At 33.7% G+C, this 21,291-nt stretch overlaps 3 protein-coding genes across 5 annotated transcripts; 1 reads left to right on the top strand and 2 right to left on the bottom strand.

The window, feature by feature from the left end:
• Positions 1-19: 19 nt before the first annotated feature.
• On the bottom strand, positions 20-793 carry LOC104810144 (putative F-box protein At1g67623). Its single transcript, XM_010536343.1, has one exon. The coding sequence runs from the start codon at positions 791-793 to the stop codon at positions 20-22; it is 774 nt and encodes a 257-aa protein (XP_010534645.1).
• Positions 794-1,392: 599 nt separating this feature from the next.
• LOC104809852 (tRNA-dihydrouridine(20/20a) synthase) lies at positions 1,393-4,573 on the bottom strand. Of its 3 annotated transcripts, none has more exons than XM_010535941.1 (13): positions 4,467-4,573; positions 3,838-3,894; positions 3,616-3,742; positions 3,378-3,505; positions 3,196-3,265; positions 3,009-3,111; positions 2,751-2,868; positions 2,558-2,639; positions 2,403-2,464; positions 2,226-2,298; positions 2,045-2,128; positions 1,802-1,882; positions 1,393-1,695 (listed from the first exon to the last, which is right to left on the bottom strand). In XM_010535941.1, the coding sequence occupies exons 2-13, from the start codon at positions 3,873-3,875 to the stop codon at positions 1,525-1,527; spliced, it is 1,137 nt and encodes a 378-aa protein (XP_010534243.1). In that variant the 5' UTR covers positions 3,876-3,894; positions 4,467-4,573; the 3' UTR covers positions 1,393-1,524. The 3 variants fall into 3 exon arrangements, with proteins under 3 accessions (XP_010534243.1, XP_010534244.1, XP_019057688.1); XM_010535942.2 differs by having other exon boundaries at positions 4,472-4,556; XM_019202143.1 differs by having other exon boundaries at positions 3,616-3,737; positions 4,467-4,518.
• A 14,404-nt stretch (positions 4,574-18,977) lies between these two features.
• On the top strand, positions 18,978-20,996 carry LOC104809851. Its single transcript, XM_010535940.2, has 3 exons — positions 18,978-19,156; positions 19,712-20,209; positions 20,303-20,996. Exons 1-3 carry the CDS (start codon positions 19,078-19,080, stop codon positions 20,821-20,823), a joined length of 1,098 nt encoding a protein of 365 aa, XP_010534242.1. The 5' UTR covers positions 18,978-19,077; the 3' UTR covers positions 20,824-20,996.
• Positions 20,997-21,291: the final 295 nt, after the last annotated feature.

Here is a 21,291-nt window from a genome sequence, read left to right as displayed (position 1 = left end):
ATATATATATATAATATATTTAACACTTGGCCGAGCTTTCTAATATACTAAGAAACCGATCAACCTCGTATGACCAAAGACAATTTTGGCATATGGGAAAATTTTGATCCTTGTCTTCACCGTATCTATTCCAAATAGTATTCCTAACCAAAAAGGCTTTAGTGTGACCGTCGCACGTGCATATATCACGGTTATATGATCTTTGAATTTGCTTGATCAACGACTGATCGGTCCATCTACCTCGTATATGGTTTTCGATCCTCTCTCGACAGCCTTCGAGGTTTTCTATCGTCTTCGTCATCGAAGATTTCACGAGCGGAGATAGAATCTCGAGCCCCTTGTGCTTTGTTTCGCTTCCGGAGCAAACCAAGATCATACCGTGGATGTACATTGCTTCTCTGTGTTTTTTCGCCGCGGCTCTGACTAAGCATTCGAACCCCTCGCTCGTGCTGCGTCTCCAGCCGAAGTAGTTTACGATACCTCTGCGAAACAAGGCCTCGCGGTTTCCGTTGTTCCTACAATTCTGGAGAAAACTCGATATTCTTGGGTTTTGTTTCCACGAGTTCAACGGAATCTCGTCGATGGACACGTTCTGGAAAACGTGGGCGTCGTTAGAAAGGTTGTGCAGTGATTTCGAGACGAGTTTGAGGCTGCAGACGTCGGCGAGCGATGAAACAGCAACGCGGCTTATGACCTCCATGAGAACGAGATCGTCGGGAAGGTTATTAAACGGAATCGTCGTTCGTTTACTACTCTTGCGGATTTTTCTGGAAGAAGGAGACGAGGAAACCATGACCGTTGATGCGAAAGAACAAAAGAGAGCTTTGCGTGAGACAAATAGAATACGATGTCTCTGGTTGGTTATTTATAGAGGGATGTTTCCTTTTCATAAATGGAAGATGAAACATAAATTTAATACGTTAAAAAAAAGGAAATTTCAATAAGGTAATTTTAAAAAATAATTCACGAAAAAAACTTGGATAATTTAAATCTGATAAAAACACGGTATGAAATTATATCTTCTAAATTTCTATTAATAGGATTTGGAAATCTAAACGGAAAAGGAAAACTTAAAAATAAAAAAAAATAAGAAAACAGGCAACAGGTTCCTGCCATTAGTCAGACATCTAAACTCTAACAACCAACAGCAACTGGTGAGAGTGAGACCGAACTCCAGATTTTCTCAGACATAAATGAACACTGTTGACAATTAAAATAATCAAATCTAATTAAACCGAAATACCGAACAAAAACCCAAGGAACACCAAATAAAATAACATAAATCAAATTGGTACTATTATTCTTTCGAAATATACATAATTTTGTTATCTTATCCGAATTTAATTCGAATGTTTTTAGAGACGATTTAACCCTAGATACATGCCAATGGAATTAAATAATGTGTTCTAATCAAGAACCATATTTTATTTAAAATTAAAAAACTTCAAGGTGTAAAAGTATTGTTTTGACAAAAATACGCAATGTATCTTTCTTATCAAGAATTATACGTTTCTTCAGGCAAAACTAATAAACATGTTGGACGATGCTCTGTTCTGTTCTTTCGTACGGAGGAGGCAACAGACGTTGTACGTCGGCAAAAAGGTCTTCACGGCCAGATTGCTCTTTCACAACCGATGAATCGAGAACGAAGTCAGGTATTGTTGGCAGAGCTTCCTCCAAGAACGATTTCACCGTCTGGATCAGCAATTTCAATATTTTTTCAAGAATCACATTGATTTGAACCGAGCCCGTAGATTTTTCAGACGAGAAAATGAGGGAATGGTTTAGCGAATCAACGTACCGTGCAGTGCAGGAGAGCAGCATCAGCTGTACGCTTCCACAGGCTATTCCCGGGCTCCGAGTGGAAGAAGTTGAGTAATGGCTGATACATCGATCAAATCAAAGAAATCATCAGGTGACATATGTGAAGTCATTGTTCAAAACTATGACAAGAAACCTGAACTAAGTCTTTCTGGTTGTGGTTTGTCGCCGTGTAAGGTCGCTCGAGTGTTTGAGTTACAGATGCTTGAAAACGTCCTCTTACCTTCGCGATATCACGGAGACTTGGCCGACCTTTCCCATATTTTCCGAGAACAGAGTCTCCATAGACTTGATATTGCTCGATAACCTAAACAATATCAGAGAAAACGAAATGAATCCCATGAGACAGACGACGAGAGATTGTGTGGAAGATTCTATTCGAGAACCCTAATCTTCTTCAGAACCTGTCGCCGGGTAATTCCGCTGCTTGTAGATCCATAAATTGCAGTGTCAACATGTCCCAAGGTCTGCCATGGACTGTGAAGTAGACAAAATATATTTTATAAAAAACGTTAGTGAAAATATTTTCTCTGGATGTTTAACGGAAACAACAAATTTTTAAGATAACAAACTACTCATACTTGTTGTATGCAGCCCGGCCGACCATAACACCATGAGCTCCCGCCTTCAATGCAGCATTTGCCTGTAGTTTAAAAGCAAGATGTCATCATAATATCAGCTCTTATATGCGATTCCAATCCTCGGACAAGAGAAAAAATTGTTGTGGAATGTTCACCTCAACCACGGAGTTTATGCCTCCATTTATCGTGAACTTCAAATCTGGAAAATCACGCAAAAGTGCATAGAAGTACTCGTATCTGCACTACGGGACGGAACTAGTAAAGAGAATATGGAACCAAACTGATCCAGTAGCAGCATATTCTTTCATACAGAGATCATAAAAAGATTGAAAGCCATTATGCACATACTTTAAGGGAGGAACTCGCCGATTATCGGTCGGGCTAAGACCTCGCAGCAATGCCTTTCGTGAATGTATGATGAAATGCCTAGTTGGAGATAGTGAAGAAACTTTATAGATGAAATCACCTGAATATAATAAAGGAAAAATTGCTGGAGTCAGTAACGAAATCAATAAACATTGGCATTCTACTAATGTGAGAAACCTCGAGCATATTAAAACGAATGTCTTTTAACAGACACATGACTGTAAAGATGGAAGAACTTACAAAGCTCGTTATATGAATCGTGATTGTCAACACCAATCCGACATTTAACAGTGACGGATGCATTGGTATTGGCAGCGATGACAGACATAGCCTCTCCTACAAACTTTCCTTGCAACCAAACAACAAATTAAGAAGAGAGACTGAGTTTACCCAAAAAGAAATTGTTGTATTGGTCTAAACTAAAAACCTTCGGTTCTAGCATAAGACGAGCACCAAAGCAACCACGCCCAGCTACTCTTGGGCTCGGACATCCACAACTAGAAACAGAATCGGCATGTCATTCAACGAAATCATAAGTAAACATTAAATATAATTAAAGGCTGTAAGAACGAAAAAGGAAAGCATAAGGTAGAAAACAGATCCACAGACTTGAAATTAATCTCATCATAGCCATAAGGACTAGCAAGTTTGGTTGCTTTGGCCAGATTTTCCAAGTTGCTACCACCGATTTGAAGAACGATAGGATGCTGGTCCGGAGAGTATGCCAAGAATCTGTCCTGAGCAGCATAAGAAGAGTTACCATACGAGTGAGTTGCATATGCGACATTCAGAAAAACAACACACGACGAGTCAATATATTACAACACACAATGAGTCAGTACATTACCAGATTTCCTGCTTGGTAAACAATGGTTTCAGCAGCTAACATCTCTGTGTAAAGCCATGCGTGCTTTGTTATGAGACGTGCAAAAGTTCTGTAATGATTGTCGGTCCATTCCATCATTGGGGCTATACTGGTTATGATTCAACAAAAATAAGCTCAAGACTATTTCTCCACAAAAACAAACTGATTCGAAAAGAGGGAAAACAAGAAAATTCAGACACCAACCTGAACAGAGGAGGACGATAAATCCCGGAAACCGTCATGGCTACCTCTGCCACGTATCTTTCACATCCAGATAACGAATTACACAGTGTAACACAGAGTATCAGACACAGATTCTAAATTTGAAATTGCCCTCTTTATATCTAACACAATGCTGCTCCACAAATCTATACATGTCAAGTGTGAAACCCTTTTGTCGAATTCATGAAATCCAATGACCAAAGCAAATAATTCATCCTCAGAACAAAACCCAAATCAATAATACGTTTGTTTCTCCTTCGTTTCCACTGATATTCAACTTCCAATTGGGAAAAGTTCGCAGTTTCAACTCCTCGTCTCACTCAACTAATACGAAAGATGAATTAGCTGACGAAACTAAAACCTAGAAAACCTAAAGACGATAAAATAGGAACAATCATCCATCAGCTCCTGAACAATTTCAGAAACACGAGCAGCAAAGAAAAATACGACGAAGCCAAATTCGTGGAATAGAAACAAATTCATCTCTATTAATACAAGTCTTTATTAAAAAAAAAAACAAATTCGTGGAATAGATGCCGAAAACATGTGAAATCATATCCAAATTATGCTTATATACATATACAATCGCATACATACGTACAAGCATCTACCTTACAAGGAAGAGAAGCTCGTGTCTTGAGTTCAAGCTCCGCTGTAGAGGATAGAAGGAAGAAACAGGGAACGAGCGAAGGAGAGTAGTCGCAAAGCGGCTCAAATGAATAAGAAGAAAGAAAGGGTGAGATGAAATTTTGATAATTTTGGTTTTAACCCCTATACTTATAAAAATGTGTAACTACAGCCCAATATTTTGGGATCTTACACAATGACAAAAATCTTCTCTTTTTTATATATAAAAGTACCGTCTACCTTCTTAATACATTAATTGTAATCTACATACATTTATTTTCGCATTTGTTAATACAAGTTTTTTTAAAAAAATATATACTCCATCTATTCCAAAATATTTATAGTTTTTGATTATTTTCTATATTTTAAAATATTTGTTATTCTACATTTTCCACAGTTTCTAATTTTATTCCTATTAAATCCTAATAAATTATTAATGACAACTTTGTTTTTATCGGGATATATATGACTTTTTAAAAAAAAAATATAAAATAATCTAAACCAACAATTATTTTTTGAAACGGAGGGAGTATTAATTTCATGCAACATGATTAAGTTCATTTCAACTACCAAGAAGGATGCACCGTATGTGTGTGTAATACATTAATTAAAGTTTATTGATTTTTTTTTACATTTTGTATTACAGACTCGATTCTATCCACAAAGTCAATTCTCTCTATATATATATCTATCTCTTTTGATTTTCAGAAGCATTGGGAGTGGAAGACGATGATTAAGGAAACACATATATATCTTCAACCAATCGGGTCAAAAAGAGTCCGAGGAAAAAAAAAACAAGATCAAACAGTCTAAGAAAAAAAAAACAAAAAAATATACCAACAAACTCCCTCAACGAGATATAGCAAATATACTCTTAAAATGATATCTTTACTTCACACCCTATCCTCCAAAAAAATAAATCTAAAAAAAAAACTTAAATGAGTTAAAGACATACATAACCCTGAATTTTAAGGGAAATACGAAAAGGACCATGCTTTTTCAATTAAAAAAGGACTAAGTTTTTAAGAAATAGAAAAAAAAAAAAAAGAAACCACTCCCTCTCGATAAACTCTCACTCTTCCACTCTCTCTCTCTTGTATCATTTCGAAAATTCTCTCTCTCTTGCGCGATTTCAAAAACCGATATTTCTCTCTCGTGATTTTCCGAAACTGAGGTGATTTTCCTTACAATTTCGGTATCTCTCTTGCGATTTATATGAAAAATTAAACATCCATGGATCCAAGAACACATGTGCCTTCTGCTTCGTCTTCGTCTGCGTATCAGGCCGGTTCATCTTCGTCAGTCGGACAACGATCTCCCATTAGAAACGATAGGTTTTTCTGCATATTCTTCTCCATTTTTTTCTTCTGTGACCTGATCCTGGAATAAAATCATTAAACTTGTTGGATAGTTTGAGATTTTAAAATAGGAATTTAGGGTTTAGGGATTTTGAAATTGAAAATTAGAGTTTTGAGATTTCTAAATATAAAGTTAGGGTTTTTTGTTTTGAAATATATAATTTGGGTTTTAGGAATTCGAAATAGAAAGTTAGGGTGTGAACGTGAGATTTCGAAATAACTTGGCAAGTTTAATGATTTCCTAAGTCGCAAGGTCATGTGGGTCACAGGCAATTTCGGTATCTCTCTTGCGATTTATATGAAAAATTAAACATCCATGGATCCAAGAACACATGTGCCTTCTGCTTCGTCTTCGTCTGCGTATCAGGCCGGTTCATCTTCGTCAGTCGGACAACGATCTCCCATTAGAAACGATAGGTTTTTCTGCATATTCTTCTCCATTTTTTTCTTCTGTGACCTGATCCTGGAATAAAATCATTAAACTTGTTGGATAGTTTGAGATTTTAAAATAGGAATTTAGGGTTTAGGGATTTTGAAATTGAAAATTAGAGTTTTGAGATTTCTAAATATAAAGTTAGGGTTTTTTGTTTTGAAATATATAATTTGGGTTTTAGGAATTCGAAATAGAAAGTTAGGGTGTGAACGTGAGATTTCGAAATAACTTGGCAAGTTTAATGATTTCCTAAGTCGCAAGGTCATGTGGGTCACAGGTTACATGAGTCACAGGGATTTATATGGTAACAGGATAATATAACTCACAAGGAGCACACGGATCACACGGGTCACGGGTCACGGGTCACATGGGTTACATGGGTCACGGGTCACGGGTCACAGGTCCCAGGTCACAGGTCACAAAGATCATAATGACGAACAATTATTTTATTCTGCAGCTTCCATTTGTCTACAAATTCGAAGATATTCAGTTTTCTTCGAAGATCAATACGAAGTGTTATCCCTATAAGACGCTGAAAACGCTTAAAGAAGTATTAACACAGGATGAATGGATGTACTTTAAGAAAGAATAGAATCACAATTCCAACATCTATTCCACGCGCAATGAGAACCACAGTTAAAGATGGCGCTTGCGGGAGTCCTCATTAAGCGCTGATCCGTTATTGTGAACTCTTTCGTATTTTGTAAACTTATTATTTATTGTGAACTCATTCGTAGTTTGTAAACTCAGTTTTTGTAAACTTTTCGTATTTTGGATTTTACTTTTACTTGGAAATGAGAAAAAAAAAACATAGGTCCAATGGGTCACATGGGTCACACGGGTCACACGGGTCACGGATCACATGGGTCACTTGGGTCACATAGATCGAATTTATCGAATTAGTGACTTGGCATGGTTATACAGTGATTTGGCATGGTTTTACAGTGATTAATCATGGATTTTAACATCAATAACAACTTTAAAATCATATTCGTTTCAATTTTCATATTCAAGTCACTCATGCAAATGTACTCCATAAGTGATACTAGTGTTTCATGACAACTTTAGAACAAATTGTACTAATGTTCGTACAACTCCTACTTATGTTAACAAATTTAATTTGTAGATACCATATTGTCATTGTAAAACATCATATAAACCATTTTCATCCTTTAAAATTGAGATTTGACCGTGTTTTATAAGTGTCACTGAGTCACGGGTCACATGGATCACATGGGTCACACAGTGTAAAAATGTATTCGGGTCACATGGGTCACATGAGAGTCATATGAGTCACACAGTTCAAAACTTGTTTGCACGATTCTATTTGATTTTCCTCTCATTTCCACGAGATTTGAAGCAATTTCACAAATTATCGAAGAGAGAGCAAACAAATCGGATAAATGAAGCAAATATGAGGACATAGAGACCAAATCTGAAGAGAGAGCAAGCAAATCAGAAGAGATATAGAGCAAATCGATGGAGAGAGAGAGAGAGCAAATCGGCGGCGGCAGAGAAAGGGTGAAAACCAGAGGAGAGAGAGAGAGCAAGATACGAGAGAGCAAATGAAGGGAGAGAGCAAACGGAGGAGAGAGAAAGCGCAAATACTGGAGGAGAGAGAATCAGAAGAGATACAGAGCAAATCGATGGAGAGAGAGAGAGAGCAAATCGGCGGCGGTGGAGAGAGAGTGAAAATCGGAGGAGAGAGAGAGAGCAAGATACGAGAGAGAGAGAGAGCAAATGGAGAGAGAGAGCAAATAGAGGAGAGAGAATGAAAAATGTCGGAGGAGAGAGAAAAAAACTGATAACGAGGAGAGAGAAACCAATGCTGCTTTTTAGGAGGGAAATTATTATTTTTTATTTTAATTTTATTTGTTTTATAACATAAGGGTATAATGGATATTGTATATATAGGAAGAGTATATCTGAAAGACATATTTTTTTTTTTTCTGAGGGAAGGGTAGTCCATGAAGTACAAGTAGCATTTTAAGGTCATTTCTGATAAATCCCCGCCTCAACGAAGAGTTTTGGGTTGAGATAGAGGCAATTCCAATAAAGACACTGGAAGCCAAAAAGATTGCCGACAGGATGCTCCTACCCCACCATGCCTGAGGAGGAGTAGAAGACAATGCCAAACAAATCAAAGAAGACAACCTTATTCACAAAGATGAAGAGAAAACATATTGAAGAGTGCAGAGAATCGAACAAAGTCTGAGGAGATTACACACAAAGAAGATGTTGCCAAACAGATCAAAGAAGATACGCAAAGTTAGAGAGTAGAAGAAGATGAAGAAGAGAACCTGTCAAAGACGAATGGTACGCCAGAAACTGGTGGAGAGATAGAGAAGTTCGTCGGAAGACCAGAGAAATTGGAGGTTGACGATGATGACACACAGTAACGAAGGATTTAGGGCACGGACAGAGGGAGAAAAGTCGATGGGGTCATTCCGTAATGAACTTAGGCTTTGAATGGTAGGAGTTTTTGGAGTTTTTAGAATCTAAAAACAAAAAAAAAACAACATTCAAGTTTTTACAAAATTACTTTTCCTAAAAACTTGGAAAACCATTTTAGTGAAAAAATCAATGAAAAACCAAAAGCTACTTTTTTTGAGTTTTCAAATATTATAAAATCCAAAAGCCAAAAACCAAAATCCAAAAACTAAAGCCAAAAACCCAAAATAAAAGCCATCTCCATTCAAAGCCTTAGTGTTTTTAGAGTTTTTTCCTTCAATTCAATTAATTCTTTTTTTTTAATAATATCGGGCTGCCCATCGGGCTTAACCCAAAAAAGTCTAGAACCTGATTTGGTCCGATCCGAAAGCCCACAACTTTTTGAGCCTATAAAATTAAGCCTAAAGCCTATATTTTTTCGGATAAAGTTTCGGACTTCACATCCAAATTGACACACCTAACCTAATACAAATTAAAGATTTGATATAGATTCATTAACACTATGACTTAGCCTTATACGTATAAAAAGTCTTGTGGATTTTGCCAAGCCTTAATATGATTTAAGTCTGAACTTTTAATTGCATGGCTTAATATATACTTATATATTATGAAGTCAACTAATATTAAAACTCAATCATGTAAATCAATGAAAAAATGCGGCAGATTTGTGTGTACAACATCCATGATATATATATTTTTTTAATATTTTATGTTCATTTCTATCAACACTGAATCTAAAAGTTTAATAAAACTCATCAATTTCATTTTATGTGTAAAGTAATTTTCAGCGGTTACTGTGGTGAATCTCACAAAGATCAGATAAAATTATCGCGTTTCGAGTATCTACTTATTCAAATTGAAACTTAGATTTGTAAAATTATTACAAAAATCTCATTTATATTTATCAAACATTATAAATTTATTCTATTTTTTAAAATTATAAAATCATCATTGATTATTATTCTTAAGAATTAAAAAATATCACTTAATGTTTACAAAAAAACTTTTAAAGATATCGTTAATTATTTTATAAAATTCTATTTGGATATTTATAGCTATCTGAATATTTTTTGAATATCTTTTTTGAATATCTAAAATTAGAACACCAAAATGTTTTGTATACAAGTAAATTTTAGATAAAAAAACAAAGAGTACGAAATAAAGTTTCACATTATAACACTCGAAATATTTGGACATCGGACCATTTACTCAACTGTCTTAAAAATTAATTTTGTTGTTGGATATTAGTTTTCTATAGTACATTAAAATTTTTATTGAATCTTTTTGGTCCAATACATAGGAGACTTAATTTTTCAACCTTCTTATGGATATCATCTATGTCTTCTTTTTTACTACTATAAAAACACACATAGACACACACATATATATGTATGTATATGGTTAAATTTAATTATAACAAATATCATTTGCATACTCATATCAATCACATATGAAATATTAAAGCTACCATAATCACAGTAATTTTATATCAATAAATTAATAGAGTTTCGTAACGGAAATTAGATCTTCTAGATATAATGAAAAGTAAAAAATAAAAGATATATTGAATATTAAATTTATAAAAAATGTAAGAAAACTAAAAAAATAGTTTTCACTTTAGACGATAGATAAAAACAAAACAAATATATATATATATATATATATAAGAAAATTTCTAAAATACCAAAAGTCCAAATCTCTATTATAAATTCAAATACAAACACAATTCTAAAAAATTCAAATAAATGATTTTGTATTGTGGAGAATTTTGTGTGTATTTTTAACTTTGTGATATTGAAGTTAATTAGGACTTTTATAAAAAAATATCTCTATTATACTACAAAGACTTCACAGTATACCCTTACAAAAATAGAAAAAACTACTTCAAAATATACCTTTATAATTATGTTATTCCTATAATACCCATTGACGTGGGTCCTAATGACAGAAACATTAGTGAGAAGAGAGAGAAAAACAGCTTTCGATTTTCTAGGAAAAAATTTAAATATTTTAAAATTTTTAAAATTTCTTCCATCACAAAAAAATAAATTTTTTCGCGTGAAAATTCTCAACGTGATCGGTGTGACCACTGTGACTAGTGTGACCAAGTGAACAAAGTTTAATATTAAGTTGTATGACCTATGCGATCAATATGACTCGTGTGACCAGTGCGATCAATATGATCAGAGTTTAAATCTTGAACGGAGTGATCAATGTGACTAATGTGACCAATATGACTAGTGTGACCAAAACTAAATTTTGAACGGTGTAACCAACGCGACTAGTGTGACCAGTGTGACCAGTGTGATTAGTGTGACCAGTGTGACCAATATGACTAGTGTGACCAAAACTAAATTTTGAACGGTGTGACCAGTGTGACTAGTGTGATCAGTGTGATTAGTGTGATCAGTGTGACCAATGTAACTAGTAGGGGTGGGCAAAATTATCTGAAAATCGGGTACCCGTCCCGACCCGAGGGTCGGATACCCGAAAATCGGGTACCCGTTATGTTATGAGATAGAGATCGGGTTTTAAAATATGTAAAACCCGAAATTCGGGTTCGGGTTCGGGTTTACACTTTCGGGTCGGATAATTACCCGCGGATACCCGAATAATAAAAAATAAATATTATTTATTTAAATTTTTTAATATTAATAAAAATATTTATCAATTATCTTGAATTTTTATATTTTTATATATATATATAAACTATTATTTTATTAATCTAATCATTTTAAATATAAATATTTTAAATTATTTTCATTAATTTTATGAATTATGTGTATAAAATTTATAAATTTATAATTTTTTAAAAAAAAATTAAAAATTTTCGGGTTCGGATATCCGCGGGTACCCGAAAATTATCTCACGAGTAATATATTTCGGGTACCCGGAAATTCGGGTTCGAGTTCGGGTTTCAAAATATGTTATTTTTTGGGTTCGGGTTCGGGTTCGGGTACCCTAAAAATCCCGGGTACCCGACCCGTGTCTACCCCTAGTGACTAGTGTGACAAATGTGACCTGTGTGACCAGTGTGACCAAAATTAAATTTTAAACGGTGTAACCAATGTGACGTACCTTTGTTTTCGGTGTCAATCCATTCCATTATCGCTCCGAACATTTATTTGAAATTAAATATGCGCCTCTTGCATATTCTTCGACAGATTTGTTATGCATCTGTCTCATTTTCATAAAAAACCACACGATTCACTTTAAAAATCATAAAACTCAAACCCAAAACACAAAGTTTATGCATCGAACCAATCTCTTGTATTAATGAACTTACCTTCAATTCTTGTCATTTGTTCTGTCTTGAACCGACTCAAGAAGAAGATATGAGGTTGTCGGTGAAGATATGTTCAACGAAATAATCATTTTTCGTTTGTTTTTCTATGCATAAATATGAAATGAGAAGGGAGAAAATGGAAGAGTTGAGAGAAAGATAACAATAGAGAGAGAAAGTTAAGAAAGAAATGCAGAGTTATCAAAGTATGAGAACGAGAAAGATGAATTCAAAATAACTAAATAAGTGGGAGAGGGATGTCACGTTACTTTTCTGAAAGATTAATTATGTCTTTTGTTCCTTTTATATTTTTTTTTCAAAACTCTAGAGTTTTAAAGGGTATACCATAAAATCTTTGTAGCAAAGTAATGGTAATTTTACTATATTGACAGTTAATCATAATGTTTTTAAATATCAAACCATTTTTTATCGACACGTTGTTTAGTACTAGAAATAAAAAACGACTTGGCATTGGCAATTAAGATGACGAACCTGATCGTAGTGCAGAAAAACTCTGATAAAAAAGATGAGAGAGGTGTCAGTAACTTACAAACAGTACTTTAGATGTATTGGTAGAATATGGGCCCCACGTGTTGATATGGCAACATATCTTTACGATGATTTGTTCATTCTTAATCTTATAATTGATTTTTGAATTCATTCTCTTAATCTTTCATATTTAAGACGTAGCACGTCATATATATTCTTATAGACACATAAATCTAATGGAATGTTGATAAGTTTGGATTATATTTTTAATTTTATTACTTAAAAACTAATTCGATGCATATTCATCAAACCAATTATATATCATTTTTTTATTTTTTTTTTAAATGTAACTTGATTATTATATAATTCAAATTAATACAATATATATTTAGATGTTTATTTTTGTGTATAGAGTAAAATAGATTGATAATGACATATGATATGTATAGGTTTATACATATATTATATGTTGGAAATATGTGAGTAAAACGAATGCTATAATAGAGAAAAATCATATGATAGAATGTAAAACCCGGTTAACGAGTAAATCGATCGGTTTAACCGAAAGCTTTTAATTTGGATTTTATATTTTTTGAAACTCAATAATTGTCATTAAATACTCTATTTACTAAGTACACGGAAAATATTTAAACCAAAAGACCAAAAGGTTCATAAAAGAATAAAATTTAATTATTTTATATTTAGAATAAATTCAGAAAAGTATAAAAATTTAGGTGGAGAAATCGGTACTGAGAATCAATTAATGATATCAGTATAAACTTTTAAATTTGACCGATTTAGTTTTAATATTATAATAAAATACTGAAATCACAAGTAAATAGTCAAATCATAAACCATATTTGTCGTTAATCATTTACGTAAGAAAAATTTGATAATTCATCTTTATTCGATTATATAATTTATATTTACATCTAAGTGTATTTATCAATTTCATTTCATTTTTTTTCAATTTGTTTACAAATTAATATAGTCCATCATAAGAAAACAATTATAAAGAATATTCACTATCTCAAATAAAATTATTTCAAAATAGTTATTTTTCTCTAATATAAGATCAATAATATAGGTTTATACAAAATATTATAATATTAACAAAAAATAACATATCAACTTAAAAATATCAAATAATACATAAATTTTACAATGACTATTAATATTTTGATTTTTGACAAATATCGTCAAGATATGATAAATAATTTTTCTACTGATATTAGCGTTAACTCTTAGGAATTTGAAATGAGTCTAACGAAATTTGTAGAAACTATTAAGGTTTTAATGAGATATAATGTGAATTTGGTTGGATAAATATTCTCTAGATGTCACTTGATTTTTATTTTGAATATTTTTCTGAGATCTATTGAATTTTGTCTTGAAATGTATAATCTAAGTGAAAAGTCAGGTAGGACGAGTCATAATAGTGTCTATCCGAGTTTAGTAACATTTTATTCGAAACTATAACTTCTATCATAGATGGTTTACGAGGTGATGATACATCGGATAAGTCCGACAATTCATTCGGGCGCTTGTGTAGGATCAAATAAACTAAATTAGAGTAATAAGAATAATAAAAATTAAATTTAATAAAAATAGGTCGAATTAAATAAAATACTCAACTAAATGAGACTTCATCAAATATTTATTTAAATTAAAAGTGAATTGATTTCATACGGATTGTTGAATTATTATTATTGTAGTGATAAAATATACATATACAGAGATATGACATACTCTTAGTTTTTATATTTTAAGAATAAAATTGACAAAATCTTGGTGTGCAAAAAAAAAAATATAATGACTTAGATTATAATGGATTAAACTATAGAGGTACACTGTTGTATTTTATTAATATGGATTAATTGAATAGATATCTATAAAATTTAAATATTGATGAGATTATATAAGCTTAACATTATATTCATGTTTTTATTGTGAAATATTTATTAATGTAAATATATTGTTATTGAATTTCTAACATTAACCAAATTTTTATTATTGCTAAAACTGTATTTGAGATTTTTGTTAATCATATTTTGCGTTAATCTAAATAAAATTCTTTAATCGAGTCATAATATTCTTAATAACTTTATTCTAATGTTCCACATTCTAAACATTTATTCTATATTATAACTCAAAAAAATATAAATACAAAAAATATTCACAACCCCTATTTAAAAAAAATACAAAATCCTATTATCTATACATTTTTAAAAAAACATTATTTAAAAATATGATTTAAAAATTAAAAAACAAAATATATTATATTTAATTTTAAAACGAATAATTAGTTTTTTAAAAATTTATACGTATTTTTAGTCTGCAATATATATAAAAGTTGGATTTCGAGTGATTTGATGAGAACATCGAAAACATCTTATATGGATGTTTTTAATATTTAAATTGGTTGATAAAAATCTTTCCTCCTTGTATCAGTAATGGCTTCTTCTAATTAATAATTTCTGACCATCATCCATCTCGTCTAGCTCTATATATGAGTTATCATGTGAATATATACATATCAATATACTTATACACATATCATCATTATAAGGTATATATATCATTATCAAAAGGTACATGTACATTAATTTGATCGGTTCCTGCGTTAGTACTCAACAGTTTTTTTTTGGTTAGTTTGAAATGAGATTTTTTGCTCACCATTTTTCATTATATGTACAATAGTTTTAAGAGTCATTGAAGAAGCTGCAACATACAATAGTTTATTATATCCATATATATATATATATATATATATATATATATATATATATATGTATTGTACAATATATCCACACACATACGTACCTTGAGTACACACATTCCATTTAATTTTTATAATTTTATTTTGGAGTAATCGTTTTCATATTTTAAAATTGTAATAATCCGAATCCAGTTTTAAATATTTAATTAATTTCGGAGAAGAGAATTAAATAGATAAATCATAAAATCTTTACAAAAGGACCATAAAATGTCGAGAAGAGACCCGAGAATCACCACGTATAAAGAAGATGAGAAAAGACTAGAAAACGGCAAGGGAAGAAGGGGAAAAACTGTCTGGATCGACCGGTCTAGCATAGGGACCGACCGGCGAACATTGTTGGACCGAACGAATTAGAAAGCCATAATAGAAGAAAAGAGGCCAGACCGATCGGTCTACACACACGGAAATAACCAGACGAGCTTGCATTTTTGGACGCATTCTAGGAATGGAAAAAGGACTTCGCCTGCCCCCATTGACTGACCAAACTCTCCATATGGAGCAATTATTCCCCCCAAGTAGTCCTACTCGACCCTAAGCCTCTCAACCTCTCTAAAATTGGATCCAAACTTGCTCCATTGATCATCTTGAGAGAGATAATCTGCAGAAAGAAAAAAACCAGAGGAAGAAGAGAAAAATGAAGGAAAAGAGAGAGAGGAAGAGAAAGAGAGGGAGAAAAGAGGAAAGGAGCTCGAGGAAGTGACAAGAGGCAGTCCTAGAATGTCTGGGAGGATCGCCGCCGTTGGAATCGCCGAAAACGCCATCAAATCCGGCCAAAACCAGAAACATGTCCGTTTTGAGGTGAGTGACTTAAATTGCATCTGTGTGAGCTCATTTTCATCGTTGTTATTGTGTTAAATCGTCATGCGATGTGACGGGTGTGAGAGGCGCTACTAGTCATACGATTTGACTAGAGTTTATGGCAAACCCTATGGTGCGAAGCCATACGGGAATGATGGTCGCGCGAAGCGACGACCAATGTCATGCAATGTGATGGGCGTGCAAAGTGCTCCTAGTCATGCGATGTGATTAGGGTTTACGACTATGGTGTGAAGAAGTCATACAAACTTGATTGTCGTGCGAAACGACGGCCAGCATCATGCGATGTGACGTGCGTACGAGGATCAACCTTAAACCCTTCCGAATACATCGCAAGAGGAACGGGGAAGGAATAAAATAGCTCTGGTGGAAGAAGCGAGAAGGAAGAAAAAGGAGTAGGAGGGAAGAAGTCTGACACAACTAAATTTGAGATTCAAATTCAGAACTTAATATAGATTTTATAATTTATTTCACCGAATGAATTATCTAAATTTGGATAAAATTGACTAAAGTTCAATAAATTTGATCTCATTCATCTTCGGTTTTACTAACATAAGGGGAAAACCGGCAAGATGATTGCATGTGTAATACTATAGTACGTTTAAATTTGAATTAAAAAGTTTTTCATGTGGATTATGAATAATAGTAATGTGGTATATTATTTGATAATAAACATAGCGATGATTGATGAATGGGTGCACATGGATGGATGGACACACTTGTATTATTACAACAATAAGTCAAATGCCCATGCTGACTATCATGTCCCGTTCCGCATATCTATTTATTATTATTTTTTGTTAAAGTATTATTATTATTATTATAAGCGATAATTCCAGAAAAAGCCACGACCCAATGGGTCCATAATTACCGTTGGATCTGCCGCTATTCCCGTTTTGAATAAGGAGTCGATAACATGTTGAACATTTTAAAACAAATTGGATTTTGAATAAGCTGGTTTCAAGTGCTTATCCTTTGATGTCGGTTAGATTTCTTGTCCGGATTCAAATTGACCAGTGTTTTTACATTTCCTTGCTGATCCTTTGAAATCGAAAAGCAAGTAATTGTCTCTACGAATAATGTTTAGACAAAATATCGTATAATGGTTAAGATTACACGTAAACTGGTTCGGTTTGGTTTGATTTGATTTGGTTTGGACCGATGGATCTCGTCATTTTATTGGCAATATTTATGAGAAATAAAACTTGTATTCTCTGTCTTGAAAAGAATGATAGAAAACATGTCTTTGGTTTAATTCGGTTCAACTGGTTCATTTTGATTTAGCGATTCATTTTTTGGTTTAATGTTCCGGTGTCTTTTATTTTGTTTTCTCCTACATTTTTTTTTTCATTTTGATTCAAGTGAGAGAAACTTGTCCCAAAATTCAAACTCCTTTAATTAATTTTCTCTATGCTATTTTTCAAAAGCCCATGTTTTCGGTTAAGTAAAATAATTAAAATTTTGGTAAATTCTTTTTGCTATACAACAAGTTAAAAATATTGGAAATAGTATTATCTTCGATATATTATCGAAAAGAATTTTAACCGTTAGTTTTCACTCTCTCTCTCTATCAACCAAACGATATTGTTTTATCATCAATTGGTTATATCTTTCCCATCAACCTTATACAATTACAGCCTTTCAAATCCAGTGTCTAAATCACGAAGATAAGTGAACACTGGTTCAAAGTTTTATAATGTTGTTTATCATGGATTATCTTTTTTATAGAAAATTTCCGTTTGAATAATCGGTTAACATATTTCGATTTTCACTATTTGATAACGTATTTACCGACCATCTTATTATATTTTTGTTGTTTTAAAGGTAATTTTAATATTTAAAATTATATTTTGTAAATAAATAAATTTGTTGTGGTTAAAACGTTACATTATACCCTCCGAAAATTTGGTGTGGAGATTGAAATATGAATTGGAAGTATGTTCTTACCATAGAAGCAATAAACTTAATTTCCACGCGGCATCGTCGCTGAAAACCAAAGAAATTAATATACGCGTATTATTTAATTCATATCTCTTTGGCTAAAAGTTAAAAACATATATTTTGGGATAGTGAAAATATTAAAAATATTATTTAATCTTAATTAATATTGAACGAAAATATTCAGATAACCAGATTAAAAATAAATTGCACCATGACTTAAAATTCGCACTTTAATATAATGTTATGTCGCCAATTAGACCGTAAATTTTAATTAAGATAATATTGTGTTTCAATGCGGACTAATTAAATTTGAAGCTTTTTCATACAAATTAAATTTTTGTATAATAGTTAATTTAATTTAATTTTTAATCATATAAATTCGAATCTATATATTTATATATTTCTAATTTACTATTTGTCAATAATTCGATTTTTTCCACACAAACAATTTCATTATTAAATCGTATATATTAACAAGATGGACTTATGGTTATTCTTTCTATGATCTTATTTATTAATAAAAAATATAAAATATGTTTTAACATTATTAAAAATTATAAAATTACTTTACTTTTTCCGGTGTCCACAATCTATAAAATTAGATTTCAAATACTCCTATATATTACGTAATTTATTATAGTTAACACTAAATATACTTTTTGGTATAAAAAACTATATAATTAGAATTTAAAATATTAATATATAGACATTCGTAAAACTCATTCAATTATCTTAAAATTCGGATACCAGCTCTGTGTGTTCGGAGCGCAAGTGCCAAGATGAAGATACCTTGAATCAAGGAGAAAAGTCGGTGTGATGAGGTTATACAGACAATTCCATCAATGGGGGTCCCTCCCTAAACACTCTCTCTCTCTCTCTCTCTCTCTCTCTCTCTCTCTGTTGCTTTATCTCTTTTGCTTTCTCTTTCCTCTATAAAGTCACAGCACTCGAGATTATCTCTCTCCAACAGAATCAAAACCCTTTTTACTGCTCTCTTCTTCAGCTCTTCACTCTTCTCTCTGAGGGGGAAACAAAGAAAGGAGAAATGGCAGTGCCTAAGGCCATTGTTACTGCTCTCTTGCTGATACTCTCTGGAGCTGCTCTTGGAGCTCCTGCTTATGAAGGTAAAACCTTTTCTCTTTCTCTGTGGTTAGGTTTTTCAAGATGGATCTTCTCTTTGCAAGCAGTCTTGACAAGATGTTGTACTTATTAGTTGGTTTTGCCAAATGGGTCTCTCTCTATCAGTGCTCTTTGTCGTTTCCTCGCATCTGGGTAGAGTATGTCTCTGTAAAAATGTCATCTTTGCAAGCGCTCTCTCTCTCTCTCTCTCTCTTCTCGTTCTTCTTTGCCATGTACCAGAAGTATATGAAGAGATTTAGAAAATTCCTGTCTCATGATGCTTGGCATTATCCAAGTGCTGTGGTCTCTTTTGCTCGGACATGACCTTCCAAAATCTCAAGCTTTTCTCTCTGTAACGCCCATGCCCACCCAGTTCAGCCTTTAGGGTTTGCAACTGGTTACCAGTCATCATGAAAGTCAGAAACTTTAGCTTGTCCCAGTTTCACTTCTGCACTAGTTCCTGGTTTGAACATGTTGTTTCTGTCTTTGGGTTTAGACAGTGGATGCGTTCCCTGACTTTGGTACCCTTCTGATTTGCTTCCTCTGGTATTGCTCTTCAGGGTACCTTGCCAATGGCAACTTTGAGGAGCAACCGAAGAAATCCGACATGAAAAAGACGGTTCTCATCGGCAAAAACGCTCTCCCCAAATGGGAAATCACAGGCATGGTCGAATACATCTCCGGAGGTCCCCAACCCGGAGGCATGTTCTTCCCAGTAGCTCATGGAGTTCATGCTGTGAGACTCGGCAACGAGGCCTCAATCTCTCAGAAGATCCAAGTGAAACCTGGCTCTCTCTACGCACTTACCTTCGGTGCATCCAGAACTTGTGCCCAAGACGAGGTTCTCAGAGTTTCTGTTCTTCCTCAGTCCGGTGATTTGCCGCTTCAGACATTGTACAGCAGTTTCGGAGGCGATGTCTATGCTTGGGGGTTCATTCCCAAGACTCAGGAAGTCACTGTCACTTTCCACAATCCTGGAGTTCAGGAAGATCCTGCATGTGGTCCATTGTTGGATGCTGTGGCCATCAAGAAGCTTGCTTTTCCACTGCCCACAAGAGGCATTCCTCATTAAATTATGTCTTAACATTGATTTCACTTCATTGCTTGCCACTAGGGCTTGATATGGTTCCTCATTCCTGCCACCATTGCAGATAACTTGGTCAGGAACCCCGGATTTGAAGAGGGTCCTCACCGGCTCGTGAATTCGACCGGAGGAGTCCTCCTTCCTCCTAAACAGGAAGATTCCACATCTCCTTTGCCTGGTTGGATCATTGAGTCTCTCAAGGCTGTGAAGTTCATCGACTCAAAGCATTTCAACGTCCCCTATGGAGAAGCGGCTATCGAGCTTGTTGCAGGAAAGGAAAGCGCCATTGCACAGGTCATTAGGACGGTGCCCAACAAAGTTTACAGCCTCTCCTTTGCCGTTGGTGATGCCAGAAATGGATGCCATGGATCCATGGTGGTAGAAGCTTTTGCGGGCAAGGACACGTTGAAGGTTCCACACAACTCGGTCGGTGCTGGTCACTACAAGACTGCCAGTCTCAAGTTCAAGGCACTGGAGGCAAGAACTAGGATCACTTTCTTCAGTACTTACTACCACACCAAGAAAGACGACTTCGGGTCTCTTTGCGGTCCTATCATCGACGATATTCGGGTTGTCCCGGTTGCCTAAGACGAGGTTTTATCTGCTCTGGAGACTGCGGGAATTCGATAATGTAAGGAGTGTATGCAGAGTTTATCATTAGAAGAGGATACTTCGTTTGTATTTGTTCTTCTTGCTTGAGGATTGTTGTTGTTCGCTCGCCTTCTTTAAAGTTGAATTTCAGATATTCTACGAGGAAACCATAGCAAAGGATGCGATAAATTTGCATTAAAAAGAACCAATTTATTGCAACTAACTTGTGTAGTCTATGCCTTGCATGTTCTTTTATGCAGGTTTTCATTTCGGTACGTACCAAACTGAAAATCTTGGTATTTTTTTCGAAATGTATCATTCAAAATTTTTGAATGGTATGTTTTTTATAAAATAGAATTGAACCGAATTTTATAAAATTTTCAAAAAACGATTTTTTTAAAACAAAAATCGAAATCAAACCGTAATAAAACCATAGCTGAACTTAATCGGGTATTAATCTGGTAC

This window comes from Tarenaya hassleriana, unplaced genomic scaffold, assembly GCF_000463585.1.
Source record: "Tarenaya hassleriana unplaced genomic scaffold, ASM46358v1 Cleome17, whole genome shotgun sequence".
Taxonomy (NCBI): domain Eukaryota; kingdom Viridiplantae; phylum Streptophyta; class Magnoliopsida; order Brassicales; family Cleomaceae; genus Tarenaya; species Tarenaya hassleriana.
The sequence above is the reverse complement of the archived record's forward strand: the minus strand, read 5'-3'. Positions and strand labels throughout refer to the sequence as shown.